We start from the raw sequence: 23,315 nt of genomic DNA on the forward strand, positions 1-23,315 counted from the left end.
TTCTCTCTCTCTCCTAGGGTTCCAGTTCTTTGGGAAAGAGATCTGGTGCTCTGAATAAGGCTTCCTCTCGCCCCTAATGCTCACATCATGATGGAATAGTCTATGGGTCGGGTGATGGTGTGCTCTGTGGCTTGGCTGAATTCCCAGTCGGAGTTGTTGCGCTGACGTTCCACATCCCTGTCCCGACAATGGAACAACCTGGAGAGCTCTCTCCGGAACTTGACCCCCATGAGGGCATACACCAGGGGGTTGAGGCAGCAGTGGACAAGGCCCATGCTCTCGGTGAAAAGCAACCCAAAATCCAGAATCTTCTCCCTGGCACAGTCTCGGGCCACATGGCCTAGGCGCTGCAGGCTGTCTGTGAAGATGAATCCATGGAAGGGGCCCCAGCAGAGGACGAAGAGCACCAGAACCACAAGCAGGATACGCACAGCCTGGTGCCTGCAGAAGATCCTGGCTCGGCGCAGGCGGTGGAAGACGCGGAAATAGCAAATGACCATTACCAGGAGAGGCAAGAAGAAGCCGAAGAGGAAGGAGACCAAGCGCAGCCCCAGCCTCCAAGACTCGGCTTGCCGGGCGTCAAATCTCAGGTGGCAGATGACGGCCCCGGCCTGCGGCACGTAGGCCGCGGAGCGGAAATGCAGGTCCACCACGGACAGGCAGAAGCAGGCGATCCACACGAGGGCGGAGAGGAGGTAGGTGTGGGGAAGTTTCACGAGGTGGTGGAGCTGCACAGCGTGGATGATGACCAGGTAGCGTTCCACGCTAAGGCACATCAGGAGGAAGACGGTGCTGTAGATGTTCATGGTGGAAATGGCTCCCACGAGCTTGCAAGGGACTTCGCCGAACACCCAGCCCTGGCTGAACTGGGCGGCGCGGAAAGGGAGAGTGAAGGTGAGCAGCAGATCCGCGACGGCCATCTGGAAGAGGTAGCAGTCCGCAAAGAGCCAAGGGCAAGGGCGCCGGCCCAAAATGGCCAGCACGAGGCCGTTGCCGACCAAGCCCACCACAAAAGCCACGGAGAGGACCGCCGGGCCGAAATAACGAGCAAAGGAGCCCACCTCATCTTGTGTGCAGGGGGCCGTGCCGGGGTCGATTTCGGGGTAGCCCGTGGGGTACTAGGGAGGAGAGAGGGAGACAGTGAGCTGCGGAATCTCTGGGGATTCAACTCGCCCGTCCATCTTCCGACACAAATTCACGGCACGTTTTTCGAATTCAGGACAAAGCCACTGGGTTTCGTTATTTTCAAAGGTTTGGAGGCAAATGCAGAAGAAGCTAATCCGTGGGTTGCATCTGGCACCCCCCACCAAAAAAGGGTGTTTTCATGGTCATTCAAAACATTCCCCCCACCACCACCACCAAAAAAATGTGTCACTGTTTTTATTTCAGCTTTTAATAAAGCTGAGTCCCCTACTATGGGGTCTAGATGCCAAAAGTTGTTTGGGTGCCTCCGCCCAGCCCTCCACTGCGTCATACATATATAACACAAATGAAATGTTAATTAAAATAACAACATTTGCTCACCTAGACCCGTGATACTGTGATACCAAAAGGCTTTACATGCCCTCCCCAGTCCCAACAAATTTTGTTCCATTAAACATTATTATTATTATTATTATTATTATTATTATTATTATTATTTCACAGACAGTGAGTCCCTGTTCTTGTAATGTAAAGAAGTTTTTTTTGGTCACCCTCCCAAATTTCAAACATTGAATTTATTTATTTATTTGCCAGATTTGACAGTTATAAAAATTCTGAGTCGGAATGTAAAGAAGAGGGGTTTGTTTGTTTTTTGTCACCCCCACCCCAAATTTTAACTTCGAGTTTATTTACCATATTTAATAATGAATGAATGGAGGGGGGGGAACTGTCAAAGAGTTTGGGTCGCCGGTGGGAAAACCTTTTGGTAGGCTGCCTTGAGGACTCCACATGTTCTCACCAAGCCGCCACCCCCCCATTTAACGTGTGACACCCCTGTCCCCACACCCAGGTCTGACCATGGGCTGATGTGTCAGCCAACCCCGATAAGGTAAGCCCCACGCCCTGCAGCAAAGGCACACGATCCAACCCAAAATAGCCATGCTTGAAGTCCCACTGATAAGGGAGGACTTTAAGCAGGTGCTGAACGAATGGGTTCCAGCCTATATAATTCACCGGTGAGAGGCAGAAGAGCCCTGGACGAAAAAAAGTTGGCAACCCTTCATAATTTGGGAAACAGCTTTCTTATTCCAAGGCAACCCCAGGTAAACGGGCGTCTGCGAGTGCGTCTATGTGAACATCGCTAACGTTGTGTCTCAGCCTGCTCTTAAAGGTGGCCAAGTGACAAACAGGACAGGGGCTCCTGTGCTTTTAATTGGCATGTTGAAGAAGAGGTGATTTTGACAGGGTGTGCCCTGAGCAACAAGCTATACCTGCCTCTTCTTCACCACTATTAAAGGCACAAGAGGTTTGCCCTTTTTCTCAACTCCCCACCAGCTCACCCTAGCTTAAAGGCAGAGGAGCAGGGCCAGTTTTTAAAACCCCAAACGCTGGCAGAGCAGGGAGCTATCCCTGTTGCTAGACGGAGGGAGAGTTACGTACCTCTACGTAATCGGAGTAATCTCCCCAGTCGCCGGACATGTTTGCTTCTGCTACCAAACCATTGCTTTGAGCCCTCAAGTTATGGGGAAAACCTGGCCCCGCTGCACCTTCCCCCCATCTCCTCCCCCCACCTCCAAATGTGGAAGTGACCCAAGTCATAATTCCGGAGGAGACACCAACGTTTGCTGCAGTGACGGAAAACAAGGTGAAACCCCAAGAAACCCTCCCACATTGCAAAACCGTCCCAGATGGGGAAGTCAAGAAGCAGCGGACCTGTTCTCCTGGCCCCATGCATTTGATGGCAGCCTGATGCAAGGGTAAGGATGCGGGTGGCGCTGTGGTCTAAACCGCAGAGCCTAGGGCTTGCCGATCAGAAGGTCGGCGGTTCGAATCCCCGCGACGGGGTGAGCTCCTGTTGCTCAGTTCCAGCTCCTGCCAACCTAGCAGTTCGAAAGCACGTCAAAGTGCAAGTAGATAAATAGGTACCGCTCCGGCGGGAAGGTAAACGGCGTTTCCGTGCGCTGCTCTGGTTCGCCAGAAGTGGCTTAGTCATGCTGGCCACATGACCTGGAAGCTGTACGCCGGCTCCTTCGGCCAATAAAGCGAGATGGGCGCCGCAACCCCAGAGTCGTGTGCGACTGGACCTAACAGTCAGGGGACCCTTTACCTTTACCTTTAGCACAAGGGTATTCAACTTTCCCTCCATTGCTGAGTCTCCATAGAATCATAGAAATGTAGAGTTGGAATGCAGGAGTCTCAGCTGAAGCATCCATGACAGATGGCCATCCAACCTCTGCTTGAAAGCCACCAAAGGAAGGAGAGTCCACAACCTCCCGAGAGAGACCATTCCACTGTCAAACAGCTCTTGACTGCCAAAAAGTTCTTCCTGCTGTTTAGTCAGAATCTCCTTTCTTGTAACTTGAAACCATTGTTTCGAGTCCTACCCACCCGAGCAGGAGAAAACAAGCTTGCTCCCTCCTCCATGTGGAAGCCTTCAAGATAATTGAAGATGGCTATTGTATCTCCTCTCAGTCTACTCCTACCCAGGCTAAACATACCCAGCTCCTTCAACCGTTCCTCATAAGGCCTGGTTTGCAGACCCTTCACCATCTTGGTCGCCCTCCTCTGCCCACCTTCCAGCTTGTCAACATCCTTCTTAAATTGTGGTACCCAGAACTGGACACAGTACTCCAGGTGTGGTCTGACCAAGACAGAATAGAGTGGTTCCCTTAGAATCATAGAATCATAGAATCATAGAGTTGGAAGAGACCACAAGGGCCATCCAGTCCAACCCCCTGCCAAGCAGGAAACAACATCAAAGCATTCCTGACAGATGGCTGTCAAGCCTCTGTTTAAAGACCTCCAAAGAAGGAGACTCCACCACACTCCTTGGCAGCAAATTCCACTGCCGAACAGCTCTCACTGTCAGGAAGTTCTTCCTAATGTTTAGGTGGAATCTTCTTTCTTGTAGTTTGAATCCATTGCCCCGTGTCCGCTTCTCTGGAGCAGCAGAAAACAAGCTTTCACCCTCCTCTATATGACATCCTTTGATATATTTGAACATGGCTATCATATCACCCCTTAACCTTCTCTTCTCCAGGCTAAACATACCCAGCTCCCTAAGCCGTTCCTCATAAGTGTCCCCTTGATCTGGACACTGTACTTCTGTTGATGCAGCCTAGAGTAGCAGGGAATATTTTCATAGAATCATAGAATCTTGGAGTTGGAAGGGGCCCCAGGGTCATCTAGTCCAACCCCCTGCAATGCAATGTTTCATGGCTAAACATGCTCTATCAGGCCTTTGGGAATGCTTCCACAGGCCATGCCCCTCATTACCCACACACCCTCCCCTCAGGCCTGCTTTGCACCCTAATTTTTTTTTGTCTGCCTGGAATGGTATAGTGGTTGGAGTATTGGACCAGTACCTTGGAGACCAGGGTTCAAATCCCCACTTGGCCACGAAGCTCGGCAGGTGACCTTGGGCCAGTCATCGCCTCTCAGCCTAACCTACCTCACAGGGTTGTTGTGGGGAGTTAAATGAGGAGTGGGAGAACCATTTGTGCCACTCTGAGCTCCTTGGGGGAATGGTGGTGTATAAATGCAACAAACAAACAAACAAACAAACAAATGCATCTTTGAAATGTGATTTGCTTGCCGGGATAGAGAGGAGATGTTTGAGTGACAAGTGTCAAAACTAGCCTGCTGTGAAATGGCGAGACCTTCCCTTCCGTGTTCTGTCTGCTTTTTCCTCCGGTCACACTGGGCTAGTGGGTGAGATCCTGTTCCCCACCTGCATATTGCACATGAGTGTAAATCTTAGTTGATGTTTTACTGTGCAATTTTCACGGAGTCTACGTGGAAATAAGTCCTATTGAATTCAGTGGGGCTGACTCCCAGGGAAGTGGGGCGAGTATTGCAGCCTATGTCATCTAGAATAAACAAGCATGGAGCTTTCCAGAGGAAGGGTTCACACACCCCGATTTAAACACATTTATTTGAATGTCTGAAGAGTGCATACAGGTATTTATATATGTTGTGTGATCAAACCTTATCTGGTACTTGGGTGTCTGTAGCTTTTGACATTTTCCACAAGGTGGCGCATGGACCTTCATTCGGACGGACTCCCTTTTAATTTGTAATCTACTAGGACCACCAGGGATGTGGGTGGCACTGTGGTCTAAACCACTGAACCTATGGTTTGCTGATCGGAAGGTTGGCAGTTCAAATCCCCGCGACGGGGTGAGCTCCAGTTGCGCGGTCCCTGCTCCTGCCAACATAGCAGTTCGAAAGTACGTCAAAGTGCAAGTAGATAAATAGGTACCACTCCGGCGGGAAGGTAAACGGCATTTCCGTGCGCTGCTCTGGTTCACCAGAAGCGGCTTAGTCATGCTGGGCACATGACCCGGAAGCTGTACGCCGGCTCCTTCGGCCAGTAAAGCGAGATGAGCGCCGCACCCCCAGAGTTGTCCGCGACTTGACCTAACGGTCAGGGGTCCCTTTACCCTTTACCTTTACTAGGACCACAGTCACACATTTAAAATGCTATGGTACCATTTTGAACAGTTGTGGCTTCCCCCGAAGAATTCTGGGAGCTGCAGGTGCTACAGGCATTTACCCTTGACATATTTCCTTTGTGAGGGGAGCTGTGGCAGATGAGATGCTCAGGCGCTCATGGAACCGAGCTAAAAACCTTAGAAGATTCCTGCTGTGTCAGACCAAGCGCTCGTCTAGCCTAGCATCATGCTTCTGACAGAGGACAGCTGGAAGCTGATGACCAGGGTGTGAAGGCATCAGTGTTCCCCACGTATTTGGCTCCAGCACCCAGTTCAACAGGCTCCCTTGGACATCCCATGGAAATATAACCAGACTGGATCAGGCCAAAGGCCTATCTCAGAGCATTCCCCCCAACATTCCTCCGATGAAAATAGGGACATCTTATTCCGTAATAATAATAATTTTATTAGTTATACATTGCCCATCTGACTGGGTTTCCCCAGCCAGTCTGGGCAGCTTCCAACATATAAAAGAGCATAATAAAGTATTAAACATTAAAAAAAACCTTCCCTATACAGGGCTGCCTTCAGACGTCTTCTAAAGGTCGTATAGTTACTTATCTCCTTGGCTCGGGGCGGTCGCATAACTCCGCGCCTTCCAACATTTCTCCGGTGAAAACAGGGGCGTCCTAAGGAAAAGTGGAACATTCCGGGATCAAATCAGAAACTGGGACGGCTTCTGTGAATTTGGGACCGTCCCTGGAAAAACAGGGACACCCGGAGGGTCTTTCATGGAAACACGCAAGCTGGCTTGCCCCCATGACTGAGTGGTCCTAGGCCACACATGTGTGGATGTCAAGGGGCGTTCTGACATCACTCGCACACACTGCAGGGCATGCGGGTGTGTCACAGGGACATTTGGGGTGGCGGCCCCCTGCCCCCCCCCACCGCCAACTTGGCTCCCCTGTCTGGAAGGAATGTGCCCTTGACCTTTGATCCTGCCTTTGCTAGCCTAGATAGAGAAATGTGTGTGCATATCAGAATCCTCACCTTTCCACAGTAGGATGCCTTCCCTCCCCCCCTCCCCAATACAAAAGTAAAAAATGCACACCTGTTCTTGCCTCTGGTCCCACCCGCCACTGGAATGTGGCCCCCGGAAGGGAACGTGGCCCCTGGCGGAAAAGGATTCCATACCCCTGACCTAGCTAGACCAACATCATGCTCTCACTGCGGCCAACTAGACATCTGTGGGAATCCCAGAAGCTGGACGTGAGCTCAAGAGAGCTCTCTCTGGATCCACGTTGCTCACTGGGGGTGGAAGGTGAATTAAATTTTAAAGTTCCAAAAATATTTACATTCAAAATGTCTTGGGTGTGCGAGTCTCAAAAACTCCGAAGTCACAACTCTTCGTCTGAGAGTTTGTGGTGAGGAAGTGAAGGGGGGAAAACAAAACCTGAATGTAAACACCAAAAGGGTGTGACTTGTGTAAGTGAAGTGTGAAATAGCTATGTTCAACAGAAAGCTTTCCAAAAAACAAACAAACTGGAAAAATCCTTGTGGGTGGAAATGGACGTTTCAAGAATCAAAACCCCAAAATACATATTCTGAAGGGTAGTTCTTCAGAATCTTGGAAGTCTACTTTTGAATTCCATTGAGGCCGAGACCTCAGGAGGCTCCGTTCAGTGCTACCCTAGTCTGGAGACGGTTGACGACTTTTCCGCTGTTTTTAAAAAGCGGTACAAAAGAAACAACCACTGTTCACAGTGTGAACATTCATCTGACTGTCACCCCTGGTAAATAGGTTGTGAAGTGTGTGTGTGTGTGTGTAAATCTGTAAAACCCTGGCTGGTTGGTGTTGAGAGTGGGGCAAAAGTAAATGCATGGGTGCATCGAGAGGGACGCCACTTAGAATCATAGAATCATAGAGTTGGAAGAGACCACAAGGGCCATCCAGTCAACCCCCCTGCCAAGCAGGGAACACTCTCTTTAAAGCTGTTGACCGGCTGGCTCGACAACAGGGAAACTCTGGGTGAACAGGGAAACTCTAGGCTTCCTAGAGCCCCGAATAGGAGGCCTCTGTGCTTTCAGACCAAGTTGAATCTCTCCGGTGGCTGGAGCTCCTGGCATGTCTCTGCAGGAACGCATGGCTGATGCAGCCGAAGGATTCGAGCAGGTCGAGGAACCTGTTCTGAAACTTGATGCCCACGAAAGCGTACAGTAGTGGGTTCAGGCAACAGTGGAAGAACCCCAAGCTGGTGGTGACCGTCTCGGCCATGTCCAGTTTGGCCTCCCACTCGCAATCCTTCTGCAGGGCATTGAAGTCGATCAGGGTCTCGATAAACTCCACCAAGTGATAGGGAGTCCAGCAGAGGAAGAAGACGACCACCACGGCGAAGATGACCCGGAAGGCCTTGTTCTTCTTGGAGCCTTTGGAGTTCATGAGGCTGAGGATGATCCGGATGTAGCAACAGGTCATCGCTAGCAGTGGGAGGAAGAAAGCAAGAACTTGGCTGAAGATGCGGATGAAGAACTTGGTTGAGCTCGAGCCTGGGGGGAAATTGAGGGTGCACGAGGTGGTGTTTTGGCGGGAATCGGGTTCAGAGGTCAGGTAAATGAAATCCGGAAGCGTGAGGAGAATGCAGAGGACCCAAACGGCCAACGAGCTGAGGAAGATGAGAGAGGACTTGCCGCGGTTGTACATGCGAATGACGTAAACAATGGAGAGGTACCTGTCGAAGCTGATGCAGACCAGGAAGAAGATGCTGGCGTAGAAGTTGATCTTGAAAACGCTGCCAACCATCTTGCACATTACGTCCCCAAAGACCCAGTTGTTCACGGCCTGGACAGCCCAGAATGGAAGGGTCAACACAAGGAGGACGTCTGCGACAGCTAGGTTCAAGATGAACACATCCGTCCCAGGTAGGGACTCCTTGGCACGCAGCAAGACGGCAATCACCATCACGTTCCCACAGAGCCCCAGGAGGAAAATCAGGATGTAGAACGGAGGCAGGAAATAGCGCCTGAAAGCCTGGGTGGTGTCGGAGCCACAGAGCAAGGTGTCATTGTTGCTATCGTAGTAGCTGAGGTATGTGCTGTTGTCCATGAAAGAGGCAATGTCAGCTTCCTCACTTGGATTCCAGACATAACTCTAAAAGGGAATAATAATAATAATAATAATAATAATAATAATAATAATAATAATTGTACCACGGCCATCTGAATGGGTTGCCACAGCCATTCTGGGCAGCTTGCAAAAATATAGACAAAAATATAATTAAACATTTTTTTAATGTTAAAATGTTAAAAAGGGCTGCCTTCAGATGTCATCCAAAAGCCAGTTAGTTGTTTATTTCCTTGACACCTGACAGAAGGGTGTTCCACAGGGCGGGCGCCACTACCAAGAAGGCCCCCTGCCTGGTTCCCTGTAACCTCACTTCCCGCAGTGAGGGAACCTCCAGAAGGCCTTCGGAGCTGGACCTCAGTGTCCAGGCTGAATGATGGGGGTGGAGATGCTCCTTCAGGTATATTGGGCTGAGACCGTTTGGGACTTCAAAGCACCAACACATAGTACTGTGCTTGGAAACATATTGGGAGCCAATGTAGGTCTTTTAGGACCAGTGTTATATGGTCCCGGCAGCTTCTCCCGGTCAACAGTCTAGCTGCTGCATTCTGGATTAGTTGTACTTTCTGAGTCACCTTCAAGTTCTCCAAGTGGGAAATAACCAGGGCATGTACAACTCTGGTAAGGCAGTGTGCAGGCAGGTAGAGTTGTAGCCATTGGAAGCCCTCTTTCCTACAATGCCTGTCATGGGAGATTTGGAATCAGATATCTCAAATATTTTATATATATTAAAAAAAACCTGACATGCAGGTACAGGGTCAGGAGTGGTAAGCACTGTCAGTTTCCTCGAAGAAGCAGTGTGTGGAGGGAGGGCTTAACACCTTTCCACCTACATCATTTTCTGGATTAAAAAAAACCCCAAAGCTGTACCTGGTGCTCCAATTACTGTGCACTTTAGCAGCTGTTGAGGGGAATGTGATTTGGCTAAAACTGAGGGGAGTCAGGAGCTGGTGAGCTTCATTAATGGGCCTCCTACAGAGATCTAATTCAGCAGTTTGCTCAACAAAAGTATATGTAATAAGAGCAGGAAAGGGATAGAAAGAGCAATTTTGCAGATCAAACCTGAAATAAAACAATATACCATAATATTGACGCAGGTGGTGCTGCGGTCTAAACCACAGAGCCTAGGGCTTGCCGATCAGAAGGTCGGTGGTTTGAATCCCCGCAACGGGGTGAGCTCCCGTTGCTCGGTCCCAGCTCCTGCCCACCTAGCACTTCGAAAGCACATCAGAGTGCAAGTAGATAAATAGGTACCACTCTGGCGGGAAGGTAAATGGCGTTTCTGTGAGCTGCTCTGGTTCACCAGAAGCAGCTTAGTCATGCTGGAAACGTGACCTGGAAGCTGTACGCCGGCTCCCTTGGCCAGTAAAGTGAGATGAGTGCCGCAATCCCAGAGTCGGACACGACTGGACCTAACGACCAGGGGTCCCTTTCCCTTTACCATAATATTGGTCTAACTCTTCTTACCCTAGTCCAAACTGAGATGGCAGAATGTACAGTCAATGGTCACCTCAGGGCGTTGGCAGTTTCATGCACCAGTTGTAGATTGTGGGAAACTGAGAGGAGCCAATGATTTTTATTTTATTTTATTGCAACAGTCTCTTTAAAGCAGAGCTTTCCATACTGTGTGTCTTGACATGTTAGTGTGTCAGCTGCAGTGTGTAGGTGTGTCGTGCGAATGCTCCCCACACTCCTCGCAGGGATGGAAAGGAGTTGGTTTAACCTTCAGTTTGCTAGTAAAACTGAATTACTGCGTCGCAAAATGATGCACGTCTAAAAAAAGTGCGCCGCCAACATGAAAAGTTTGGAAAGCTCTGCTTTAAAGGGATTTGGGACTTGAGTGATGGTTGGCTCTTCCCTACCCATCACACATCCAGGTCACATTTGTCACACAGAGCTTTGGGCACCTTTGGGAGGTTAGGGGAAATGGTTTTGTGGTGTTGATTCACCACCAGATTTCTCCTTCGCCCTCCCTGACAGAACCCTTTTGTGTGCATTGCAAAGTTCAGGGAGACACTTGACTGCTCCTCTTCTCCATTCCCTGTTCTCTTATTCCCCTTTAGCAAACAGCCCTTTTCATTACAACCATGCTATTTTCACACCATACACATTTAAAGTGCTACAGTACCACACAGAACAGGACACGGGTGGTGCTATGGTCTAAACCACAGAGCCTAGGGGTTGCCGATCAGAAGGTTGGCGGTTCGAATCCCAGCGATGGGGTGAGCTCCCGTTGCTCGGTCCCTGTTCCTGCCCACCTAGCAGTTCAAAAGCACCTCAAAGTGCAAGTAGATAAATAGGTACCACTCCAGTGGGAAGGTAAACAGCGTTTCTGTGCACTGCTCTGGTTTGCCAGAAGCGGCTTAGTCATGCTGGCCACATGAGCCGGAAGCTGTCTGCGGACAAACGCCGGCTCCCTCGGCCTATAGAGCGAGATGAGCGCGCAACCCCAGAGTCGTCCACGACTGGACCTAACGGTCAGGCGTCCCTTTACCTTTACCACACTGAACAGTCATGGCTTCCTGCAAAGGATTCTGGGAGCTGTGGTTTTGTTAAAGGGGCTCAGAGTTCTTAGAAGACCCCAATTCCCCCACCCCCCAGCTACATTTCCCAGAGTGAGTAGGCAATTGACCCCTCTTCACAAGGAACTCTGGGAATTGTAGCTCTGGGAGGGGAATAGGGGGTGTCTCTTGACAACTCTCAGCACCCTGAACAAACCTCAACTCACTTCTTCTCGTGGAATAAATGTGCGAACGCAAGTGTGACCAGAATGCCTCTCGCACATGCACATCACTGCCTCCGAAAGTTCATTAGTTTAGAGTCTAGGATTTCCCAGCTGTTCCACTGGGACCCCTCCCCTCATTTGCCCCTCACCCCACTCATGCATCGCCTCACCGGCCCCACAATTCAAAAGCTTAGTTCTGAGAGTTGAAGAGGGGACGATTAGCTCGTTGGTTCCTTGTGGTGTACACACTTCATTTCACTTGCCCCTCCACCATCTCTGGTGAAGGCGGTTTTGCAGATTTTCAAGACACCACCACATCTTTCGAAACCCGTCAACAGAGTCATTCGGGGAACGAGTGATCACGACACAGAGGAAGACGTTTCTCTTGTTGTACCTATGGCTCTCCAAAGGTAGCACATGTTGGCAGTTTGTCTCCCCCTCCCCAAGTGTGGTATTATTGATTTGTTATTTAATTAGAGCATTTTTACCTCCCAAAAAGGAGCGGCTTACAGACAATTAATCAAAACTAGACAGCCCCTCTCCGAGAAAACTTAGGCGCCAATTCTTAAGTAGTAGTTCTTATAATGACCCTGAAAGATACTCGGAGTCCAGTGTGATTTTCATGCTCTTTATTCAGCTCATAGTAGTGAGGAATGCAGTTCCCCCAAAATGTTTGCTTTATATACACTATTTACACAATGGGCCCCACGTGATTGGCTAATTCCGGGATACTCCTGTATGCCAATCGGAATGCGGATTCACTTCCACCTGGAGCTGGATTGGGTGGCTCCTGCAGACCAATCAGACAGCTGCAATCTCAATCCTATTGTTCTGGGACCAGTCAGACTGCTGCAATCTCAATCCTATTGTTCTGGGACCAGTCAGACTGCTGCAATCTCAATCCTATTGTTCTGGGACCAGTCAGACTGCTGCAATCTCAATCCTATTGTTCTAGGACCAATCAGCCTGCTGCAGTTTGGATCCTATTCAACTCAGTACATAACAGACCCCCTCAGCTCGGGGGCATGAGGAGACACTTAAAAGAGCTGGTTTGGGGGCAAACCTGATGGAAGGACCCTACTGCTCATCTCTCCCACTGAGGCAAAAGTATGGCAAAAGCAGAGTTGTCTTTTGACTTCCCTGCCCTTGTTTGAGGTACCGTACTTTTCTGCTTTTGAATTATGGTGCTGGAGGAGACTCTTGAGAGTCCCATGGACTGCAAGAAGATCAAACCTATCCATTCTCAAAAAAAATCAGCCCTGAATGCTCACTAGAAGGACAGATCCTGAAGTTGAGGCTCCAGTACTTTGGCCACCTCATGAGAAGAGAAGACTCCCTAGAAAAGACCCTGATGTTGGGAAAGATGGAGGGCACAAGGAGAAGGGGACGACAGAGGATGAGATGGTTGGACAGTGTTCTCGAAGCTACTAACATGAGTTTGGCCAAACTGCGAGAGGTAGTGAAGGATAGGCGTGCCTGGCGTGCTCTGGTCCATGGGGTCACGAAGAGTCGGACACGACTGAACGACTGAACAACAACAACAACTTTTCTGTCTATAAGACGCCCCCATGTATAAGATGAGCCCTATTTTGGGGACTCAAATTTAAGAAAATGGGGGGAAATTGCCCAGAGTTGTTGAGCTTTTTTGGGGAGGATTGCCTCAGAGTTCTTGAGTTTTGGGGGGGAGGATTGTGCGCGTCAACAAGCCCACCAATCATCTGAACGCAACACAAAAGGAACCGCAAATCGCTCACCCTACTGCCGCAACAGCAGCCAATCCGCAGCAGCCCTGGACGCATCCGTAACTCACTCGCAAAAACACCGCTGGCAATCTCTGCCTCACGTCTCTCATCAACCCCTCTTCCCCCCGATGCACTATCCGTGTAAAAGACGAACCATCCATTTTTGAGGTTAGTTTTCTGGGTGGGGGGGGGAACCCTAATGTCATCACCGTGTGTGTGTGTGTAAAAAAAGAGAACAAAGCAGACAGGCAGTTTTGGAACTAGTCAGAGATAGTCGCTCAGTTTTAGACTCCAAAAGGCCTTTCGGGGGTGATGGCAGCATCGCCCTAGAAATCTGATAGGGGAGCAGTGAACTTTGAGATGTTCGTTAGTCCGACATCACTCAGCTTGTACTCATGTATAAATGCAATCCCATCCATCGCAGAATCGTCACAGATCTCCTTCCAACAGAACCTTGGTGCAGGCTGGGTCCCCAGCATTTTCACCACGTGGGGAAACTGGGGGGTCACAGCTCGGCGGCAGGGCATTTTCCTTGCACGCACAGAAGCCCCCGGGTTCGATCCCTGGCATTTCCAGGTACAGCTGGGAGAAACCAGTGTGCGAAATACTCTGCTAGGTGGACAAAATAGTCTGACTCGGTATGAGATATGCCAAAGCGTGTGTCCTACCAATAAGAGACCATTGCCAATGGCACCCGCGCATTCACCCCACGGTCATCTCTGCTCATGTGTTTTATTTACTTATTTTACAGGGTGTGTTGGAAATTGCCCTGATATTTGATGAGTGGTAGTTTAAGCATCATCATCATATGACTGTAGAGTTGGAAAGAACTCTAAGGGTCATCTAGTCCAACCCCCTGCAATGCAGGAATCTCAGCTAAAGCATCCATGAGAGATGGCTATCCAACTTCCACTTAAAAACCTCTGACTTGGGTTGCCCGTGCCTTTCTGGGCGGCCTCCAAAATAATAGAAACAAAGTCAAACATTAAAATCTTCCTGATACAGAGCTGCCTACGGGTGTTTTCTAAAAGTCAGGTATTTGTTAATCTCCTTGACATCTGACGAGAGGGCGTTCCACAGGGAGAGAGCCAGTGTGGTGTAGTGGTTAAGAGCGGTAGACTCGTTATCTGGGAAACCGGGTTCGTGTCTCCACTCCTCCACATGCAGCTGCTGGGTGACCTTGGGCTAGTCACACTTCTCTGAAGTCTCTCAGCCCCACTCACCTCACAGAGTGTTTGTTGTGGGGGAGGAAGGGAAAGGAGAATGTTAGCCGCTTTGAGACTCCTTCGGGTAGTGAAAAGCGGGATATCAAATCCAAACTCTTCTTCTTCTTCTTCTACCGAGAAGGCCCTCTGCCTGGTTCCCTGTAACTTTGCTTCTCGTAGTAAGGAAACCACCAGAAGGCCCTGGAGATGTGTCCAGGCTGAATGATGGGGATGGAGACGCTCCTTCAGGTATAGTCTAATAGTTTAATAAATGAAGTTACGTAAGCAGTAGGAAACCCACTGTCAGGTGGCTGTCAGCAGCTCCTGGCTGGTTGCCCAGGAAAGTATAAAGACAAGGGAAGGTTTCTCACTATCCTTTTTTATTCAGTATTTGCAGAGAGGGGCTGTAGAACCCAGCCTCTTGGATAATGGTGTTGTCCCTGTCTCTCCCACTTCCACATTCGTCACTTCTACGAGTGCTGCTACGTGCCCTCTGTCTTTGAGCTCTTTGCTCTCCTGCTTTCAAGGCTCGCCAGGTTCTGGGAGATGGAGGGCCTGGAATGCTTTCTAAAGACACCATGTGTGTCAGCTGTTGCCCCGCTTCCTCCTCCTCCTGCTCCACTCCCATTATTTCCCAACTTTCTCCTTCCATCAGATGCCAAGGAAATAAGCAGCTATCCTACTTTTAAGAGACATCTGAAGGCAGCCCTGATTAGGGAAGTTTTTAATATTTAATGCTGTGTTGTTTTAACACTCGACTGGGAGCCGCCCAGAGTGGCTGGGGGAACTCAGCCAGATGGGCGGGGGTACAAATAAATTATTATTATTATTATTATTATTATTATTATTATTATTATTCCCCCTCATCTGCCTCTGAGCTATGACCTTCTGCAAGCCCCTGTGGTAAATCTATTCTGTCTTCCTCTTCCTCCTCCCTGGAAGGGTCAGGCTGGGGAGGCGGCCTCCACTATTCCTCCTCTGCCCAGTCCCTGACACACACACACACACCCAAAAATAAATCTGACTGGGCAGTGAATCCTATGCGACATTTGCCTAAATTCATACTTCCAGATAGCCTGTTTGACCTAAGGGTGTAGCAAGAGCATAGCTGTCAATCCCCCCCCCCCCTTTTAAGGAAAATTCCCTTATTCCGAATAGGATTCCTCGCAAGAAAAGGGAAAAGTTGACAGCTATGACTAACAAGGTGGAATGTGTCCAGAGGAGGGCAACCAAAATGGTCAAAGGCCTGGAAACGATGCCTTATGAGGAACGGCTTAGGGAGCTGGGTATGTTTAGCCTGGAGAAGAGAAGGTTAAGGGGTGATATGATAGTCATGTTCAAATATAGAAAAGGATGTCATATAGAGGAGGGAGAAAGGTTGTTTTCTGCTGCTCCAGAGAAGCGGACACGGGGCAATGGATTCAAACTACAAGAAAGAAGATTCCACCTAAACATTAGGAAGAACTTCCAGACAGTGAGAGCTGTTGGACAGTGGAATTTTCTGCCAAGGAGTGTGGTGGAGTCTCCTTCTTTGGAGGTCTTTAAGCGGAGGCTTGACAGCCATCTGTCAGGAATGCTGTGATGGTGTTTCCTGCTTGGCAGGGGGTTGGACTGGATGGTCCTTGTGGTCTCTTCCAACTCTATGATTCTATGAGCAAGAACCCTGCTGAATCAGGTCTTATCGGGTCTAGAATGTTGATTCCAACAGTGATCGGGCAAAGGACACAAAAGAACAGCTTTGCTCGCACTTCTTTTCTCTATTTCTTGCCTCCTCCTCTTTCTCTCATCACCTTTCCACCCGTCTCCCTCGCTACCTTCTCACTGGCCCCTCTCCCTTCCTCACCCCCTCAACTTCCTCCCTGAGACATCGCACCCTTTGAAGCAGCTCCCCCACCACAACCACAAGACAATGGTTGCTGCACATCATCTTTGCGATGCTCCTGAATCCACCATTGTACATAATTAGTTCTAGTAAACGATCCTGGCCTGCAGGACTGCATGCCAGAGATGCCAGTTTAGGAGTGGGGAGTGTGGGGAGTGTGATGGCCATGAGAAATAATACCTCTGCTCCTTCTCATACACACCAAACATACATGTGGGCTGCATTCCTGCAAGAGAACCAACTTTGAGTTAACCCAAGAATAGTAACTTTCCAGAACGCGGTTAAATGTACGCATGCTTCCAGGAAACATGTCAAATGTTGCTCTAAACAAGTTCAATGCAGGTAACAGCAAAAAGAAAAGAAAAAGAACCACACACACACATCTTGCATCCTTTACTCCAGTGTAAATCTTCCCTTTTAGATTAAATGAGCTCCCCCCCCCCCTGAATCCATTGTCATGCTCAGGGAGAGACAAGTATGGCAGTTTTTGGTTCCTCCTCAGCTTCTCATTTTACACATTCTTTTTCAAAGCAATGTTATATAATTTAATGTCTGGTTTCCCTAATAGGTCCAATGTAATGCACACTTTATGCTAGCATATGCATTTTTGTAGCCTTTACTTGAATGGAGAACTGCAGAATTCGTATGTGTGGGTTTCGAAGGACGTCTGCCTTTCCGTCCTTGTGTTGTTTCGGAGAGCAAATCAAGTGAGCTTGCATTTAAGTGTGAACTGGGTCAAACTCCACCCTCCTCCTGAATTAAGGTGCAATGCTGCTCTTGATTCCAGTGACTTATTTCAGCCGTCTTGTGGTCTCAAACAGCTTCAAACAGGCCCGGTTAAAAAGATTAAAAGAAGAAGAAAACTACTTTTGTCACTGTCAGCTAAGATGCAATGATCATAAAAAGCGGGGGGGGGGGGGGAGACCTTTGGCTCCCATTCAGCTGTGAGCAGAACACTCTTTGTCAGAGCCATGCACTCCAAACAGCAGCCATTGCACCAGCCAGCTGCTATGGACAAAGATAATTGTGGATGAGCCTGGGAGTTCAGGGGCAACAACACACGTGCAATCACGAAACCAAAGGCCCCATGTTCGATTCCTGGCACCTCCAACTCTGAAAAGAATCAGGCAGCGGGTGAGTCACCCCAGAGAGCCCCGTCAGTCACAGTTTCCAGCCCTGAGAAGTCTGTTCTGACAAAAACAACAAAGGCACACACTTTTACATTTATAGCACTCCCCCTCCCAAATAATCCCGGGAACTGTAGCTCCCCCCGAAAGAGCTGCATTCCCCAGCACCCTTAACAAACTACAGTTCCCAGGATTTCTTGGGGTGCGTGCATGTGCTTTAAATGCATGGTGTGCGCATAGCTGAAGAGCGTTGAGGTGTGACATCCCATAAATGTATGCCGCATAGGTCACAGATGGACAGATATATAACCTGACCTTGTTGGAAGGAGGGAATCAAGCTCCTTTGCCTCTCTCCAAACAGCTAATAGGAAGAATCACGGGTTTTTCTTAAAAGAAAGACTCTGCACATGCCTCTAGGGCAGTGGGATCAGGGAGGGAAACATAGGGGATGCCTTATTCTCTGTCAGCATCTTGACCCACTTAGCTCAGCATCATCTTCTGAGAGCCAGTGTGGTGTAGTGGTTAAAAGCGGTGGACTCGTAATCTGGTGAACCGGGTTCGCGTCTCTGCTCCTCCACATGCATCTGCTGGGTGACCTTGGGCTAGTCACACTTCTTTGAAGTCTCTCAGCCCCACTCACCTCACAGAGTGTTTGTTGTGGGGGAGGAAGGGAAAGGAGAATGTTAGCCGCTTTGAGATTCCTTCGGGTAGTGACAAAGCGGGATATCAAATCCAAACTCTCCTTCTCTGACCTGCAGTCGCTCTCCAAAACTTAAACTGTTTTCAACATATTTTAAAACATTGTAACTCACCCTGGGACCTTAGGGTGAAGGGCAGGTAATAAATACATTGATACAAGATTTTAAAAAAATACTGTAACAAAACCATTACTACAGTCATGGCAAGCACAGTCAAAATCCAGCTGCTAACAAGAAAAAGAAAAGAAAAGAAAAGCTATTGCAGGTCATGAGTTGCGAATGAAAGTCAACTGCAGCTTTTGTTGTTGTTGTTCAGTTGTTCAGTCGTGTCCGACTCTTCGTGACCCCATGGACCAGAGCACGCCAGGCACGCCTATCCTTCACTGCCTCTCGCAGTTTGGCCAAACTCATGTTTCAACTGCAGCAGCAGTCTCTAAAATAGTTATGAATGAAATCTCTGTTCTATAGTCGCAACCACCCACCCCATTTATTTCAATATAAGAGAGTGTCATAAATATTCCCACATGGCTTATCCATTTAATCAGTAAGATTGGTTTGTTGATAATGAGAGTTATCTTCTTTAGGATTAGAAAAATATATAGTGTCACCAGTTGTCTTTGTCCATGGAGTTTTCTTGGCAGGGATACTGGAGTGGCTTGCCAGTTCCTGCCCCAGGTGGATCACGTTTAGTCAAAACTTTCCACTATGACCTGTCCATCTTGGGTGGCCCTGCATGGCATAGCTCAGTGTTTTTCAACCTTTTTTGGGCAAAGGCACACTTGTTTCATGAAAAAAATCATGAGGCACACCACCATTAGAAAATGTTAAAAAATTTAACTCTGTGCCTATATTGACTATATATAAAGTAATTCTCTTGAATTTTTCAATTTTTCCCACGGCACACCAGGCAACATCTCACGGCACACTAGTGTGCCGCGGAACAGTGGTTGAAAAACACTGGCATAGCTCATAGCTTCTCTGAGTTATTCAAGCCCCTTTTGCCACGACAAAGCATTGATCCATGATGGTCCGTATAGTTAAAGCTATGGTTTTCCAAGCAGTGATGTATGGAAGTGAGAGCTGGACCATAAAGAAGGCTGATCACCAAAGGATTGATGCTTTTGAATTATGGTGCTGGAGGAGACTCTTGAGAGTCCCATGGACTGCAAGAAGATCAAACCTATCCATTCTTAAGGAAATCAGGCCTGAGTGCTCACTGGAAGGACAGATCCTGAAGCTGAGGCTCCAATACTTGGGCCACGTCATGAGAAGAAGAAGACTCTCTGGAAAAGACCCTGATGTTGGGAAAGATGGAGGGCACAAGGAGAAGAGGATGACAGAGGATGAGATGGTTGGACAGTGTTCTCGAAGCTACCAACATGAGTCTGACCAAACTGCGGGAGGCAGTGGAAGACAAGAGCGCCTGGCGTGCTCTGGTCCGTGAGGTCACGAAGAGTCGGACACGACTAAACGACTAAACAACAACAACAATAGTGTCACCTGAAATAGGTTTAGAGGAGGTTCTCCGTTTTGCTCCTCTTAAGCTTTAGGGGTACAAAATCTGAGACTGGAATCCTTCGAACATCAGGGAGTGAGCTTCCTTGAGCTCAATAGGACTCCCCGCTCCCCAATTGTACGCACATAGGATCAGGCTGCAAAATAATCTCAGAAGGCAAATCTGGATTGGTGGCTGTCCATGCTTTTTGCAATGTTGCTTCTCGCTGCACGGCAGGTCAAGCTCTTGATTCTTTGAATGTCTCAAAGGGGCTTATTAGAACTGTGATGCTGGAAGTTTGAATCTAATATCTGGGATATGGCACCTGTGGTCGTCTAGGCGATGCTGAACTCCCAACTTCCGTGAGCCCAGCCAGCATGGTCAGTGCTAACAACATGTGGAGGGCTACAGGTTCCCCATTTCTGATCTGAATGCAGCCTGATATTCAGCTCCATTCAAACAAGGCTAGCAGCCTAGTGAGAACAGTTCCTACCTTCAATGCCCTCTGGCAAACTGTGCATTCCTAAATTATTTCATATGAGTTTGGCCAAACTGTGAGAGGCAGTGAAGGATAGGCGTGCCTGGTGTGCTCTGGTCCATGGGGTCACGAAGAGTCGGACATGACTGAACGACTGAACAACAACAACAAGAAGCTCAGTCGGTAGATCCTGAGACTCTTAATCCCAGGGTTGTGGGTTTGTGCTCCATGTTGGGCTAAATATTCCTGCATTGCAAGGCGGGGATTGGACTAAATGACTCTCGTGGCCCCTTCCAACTCTGCCATTCTATGATTCTGTCCCCGCACTTGTTTTTTCAAGGCATCAGGCCCTCCACCCACCCATGCTCAGTAAAATTTTACATTCCCTGCCCACCGCTTTATAGGATGTGCAGTGTACAAACCTGTGTAGCCCCATCAAAACCCAGACAACAATATAATCAGCTAAGTGTTATTGATAGGTTTTCTTTCATATTAGTAACCCACTTTAAGCAACTTCTTTGTGGATGGGGAAAATGACACCCAACACACACACCACACCACACACACATAACAATTAACCCAGTTTTAAGAGCAAAGTAGATTGGAAGCAGCACTGTCTATGCCTTATTTAATTATACAATCACAAATATAACCAGAGATGGGGAAACTCACCATAGCTAGAAGTGTTTAGACTCAACGTAGCCCAACGGAGTAGACGGGAGGAGGTTCTGCAGAGGATGGAGCCTTTTATGTGGCCTAGACTATTTTATATCCTCTCTCTGCTGAGCGGAGGGCAGGAAGTCTGCTGAGGTAAAAGTATGGTATGATTGCACAGCATGAAAGGGGGCTGAAGATTTGCCTCCCCCTGGCCTGCCGGGCTCCTGACATCGTGCAGAGTGCATGTCCCCCCTCCTCTCAGCGACGACTGGATGGGTCAAAGAATCCAGGGCAGAAAGAAACCTCCCAATGAGGCTTTGAAAGAGGCACTTCTCAATAAGAAATTCAGCGTCAAGTGGAAAGTAGGAGTGAAACTTACTTTCCCTCAGTGGAATCCATTATGTACATTAAAAAGGGGAAAGAAAGCTGTGTGTGTGTGTGTGTGTGTGTGTGTGTGTGTGTGCGTGCACACGCACACACACACACACACACACACACACACACTTGAAGCCAGAAGCTGATAAACTATTTCATCACAAACAGTAATTGATTTAAGATCACCAACTGTTTTTACCAAGCCTGCTCCCCTCACCAGATGCAAACATGTACAGAGATCTTGTATTTTTAAGCGCATGTAGAAGAAAGAGAGCGTTGTCTCAAGTGCATGAAAATATGAAATCTTCCTCCTCAGTGTAGATCCAAGTCACCTGGAATAGGCATCGCAGATGTTTATTTTATTAAACACATATTTTGTTCAGAACGCGGCAGGAATCCACCCAGCACTCGTGGGAAAACGTGGCACGAACTCTTAGAGGAATCAAATGAAACTTTAACACATGGCATGATAAAAGCCGGTACTTTTATCAGGGCAAGTTACTGGTTCACTGTTGTAACAATTGCTTTCTCAGAATTTATCTTCTGTACCATGAAAATAAATAAAAACTGTGTGTGTGTGTGTGTGTGTGTGTGTGTGTGTGTGTGTAGGCATTGCTACATATTGCAGAAATGTTTAGCATCAGTAAGGACTCATCCAGGCTACATTTTGCACCACACTTTCCAAGCGCAGGTCCAGGATTTGAATCTCTTTGTCTGAGCATTCTGTTTCTCTCTCTCTCTCTCTCTCTCTCTCTCTCTCTCTCTCTCTCTCTCTCTCTCTCTCTCTTTTGGGTGTGTACAGTTCTTTCCCTGGGGAAACCTGAGTTTTGCTGGAAAAACTGATTGCCTGTTTCTCCGATTCAACGGTAAAATGGTTTGCCCAGGGAAAGCACAGGCACCAAAAAGAGAGAGAACTGCTTGGAAAGTATGGCACAAAGGGGATTCTGGAGGAGCATTCAGTTAATTGGTGCAATTGTGCCTGGTTCACTGAAATATCACACACCACAGTATCAATATGGGTTTTCATATGTGCTAGCTATACAAGTAGTAAAGGTAAAGGGACCCCTGACCATTAGGTCCAGTCGCGGATGACTCTGGGGTTGCGGCGCTCATCTCGCTTTACTGGCTGAGGGAGCCGGCGTACAGCTTCCGGGTCATGTGGCCAGCATGACTAAGCCGCTTCTGGCGAACCAGAGCAGTGCACGGAAACGCCGTTTACCTTCCCGCCGGAGCGGTACCTATTTATCTACTTGCACTTTGACGTGCTTTCGAACTGCTAGGTGGGCAGGAGCAGGGACCGAGCAACGGGAGCTCACCCCGTCGCAGGGTAGATCCTGCAAAGCCAGTCAAAGGATACCATCATATTGCCATAATACTCCCAGACTGGCACCTGAATCCAAAAGAACCATTCATGGCTCAGATCACAACTGCCCCTGTTTTTCATATATAGCCAACACCTAAGGTCTTCCACTGCAATGTGATTGTAACGCTGCTACAATAGTCCAACCTCCACAAGGGCCACTAAAGTTTAGGTCTCCCTGTCCGTCACCTTCTCCTTTCATCTCACCCTGAATCACAGCAAGGCTTCCGCCTTGAGCCTGAATTTCAGAATCAGAGCAAGTTCTCTGTGCATTCCCATCAGCTCCCTTTTTATCAGCTTGACCAGCAGGATCGATGTCGCGAATCCATTTCTAGCACAGGGCTAAAGTCTGTGGTTCATTATTATAAGCGCAGGAGCAGGGACTGGTAAAATGGTTGGCAACATTGTCCTGAACATAGGCTGAATCCAGTGCCAAACCTTGGCTGGTCTGAACCTGAACCCAACGAGCAGAACTTTAGTCAAAGTGCAAACCAAATTGGAACCGAATTGAAACATTCCCTATCTGAGTAGATTTGTGCCAATTGGGATTCTGTTGGTGAAAGGCTCCCTAACAGCTGCAATTTTCTTGCTATGTGCCTGCAGTCTACTTTATCTGTTGCCTTATTATGAAACAAACAGGAGTAGCTGGATCAGAGGAAACGTACTGGCTGGCTGTATTGACACTTGGAATCGTCTTCTTCTTCGGTGATCACTCATAGCTGAGTAAGATTGTCTTCCATAAACACGGTCTTAACGGTATGACCGTAGGTGACTGTGGAGGACAATTCTGGATCCACACATCCTTCCACAGTGGGGACATACATAGGTTTTTGGGCAGGAGTCAATCCCATTGAGGATTTGCCAAATGTGTCAT

At 48.5% G+C, this 23,315-nt stretch overlaps 2 protein-coding genes across 2 annotated transcripts; both read right to left on the reverse strand.

Annotated features, from left to right (window-relative positions):
• On the reverse strand, nt 1-2,653 carry LOC117051734 (C-X-C chemokine receptor type 3-2-like). Its single transcript, XM_033158370.1, has 2 exons — nt 2,584-2,653; nt 1-1,118 (listed from the first exon to the last, which is right to left on the reverse strand). Exons 1-2 carry the CDS (start codon nt 2,620-2,622, stop codon nt 81-83), a joined length of 1,077 nt encoding a protein of 358 aa, XP_033014261.1. The 5' UTR covers nt 2,623-2,653; the 3' UTR covers nt 1-80.
• A 4,943-nt stretch (nt 2,654-7,596) lies between these two features.
• Nucleotides 7,597-21,050, reverse strand: LOC117051733 (C-X-C chemokine receptor type 3-like). The gene is made up of 2 exons (XM_033158369.1): nt 20,722-21,050; nt 7,597-8,724 (listed from the first exon to the last, which is right to left on the reverse strand). Exons 1-2 carry the CDS (start codon nt 20,722-20,724, stop codon nt 7,630-7,632), a joined length of 1,098 nt encoding a protein of 365 aa, XP_033014260.1. The 5' UTR covers nt 20,725-21,050; the 3' UTR covers nt 7,597-7,629.
• Between the last annotated feature and the right edge of the window lie 2,265 nt (nt 21,051-23,315).

The sequence above is a fragment of the Lacerta agilis genome, chromosome 8 (genome assembly GCF_009819535.1).
Source record: "Lacerta agilis isolate rLacAgi1 chromosome 8, rLacAgi1.pri, whole genome shotgun sequence".
NCBI classification, from domain to species: Eukaryota; Metazoa; Chordata; class Lepidosauria; order Squamata; family Lacertidae; genus Lacerta; species Lacerta agilis.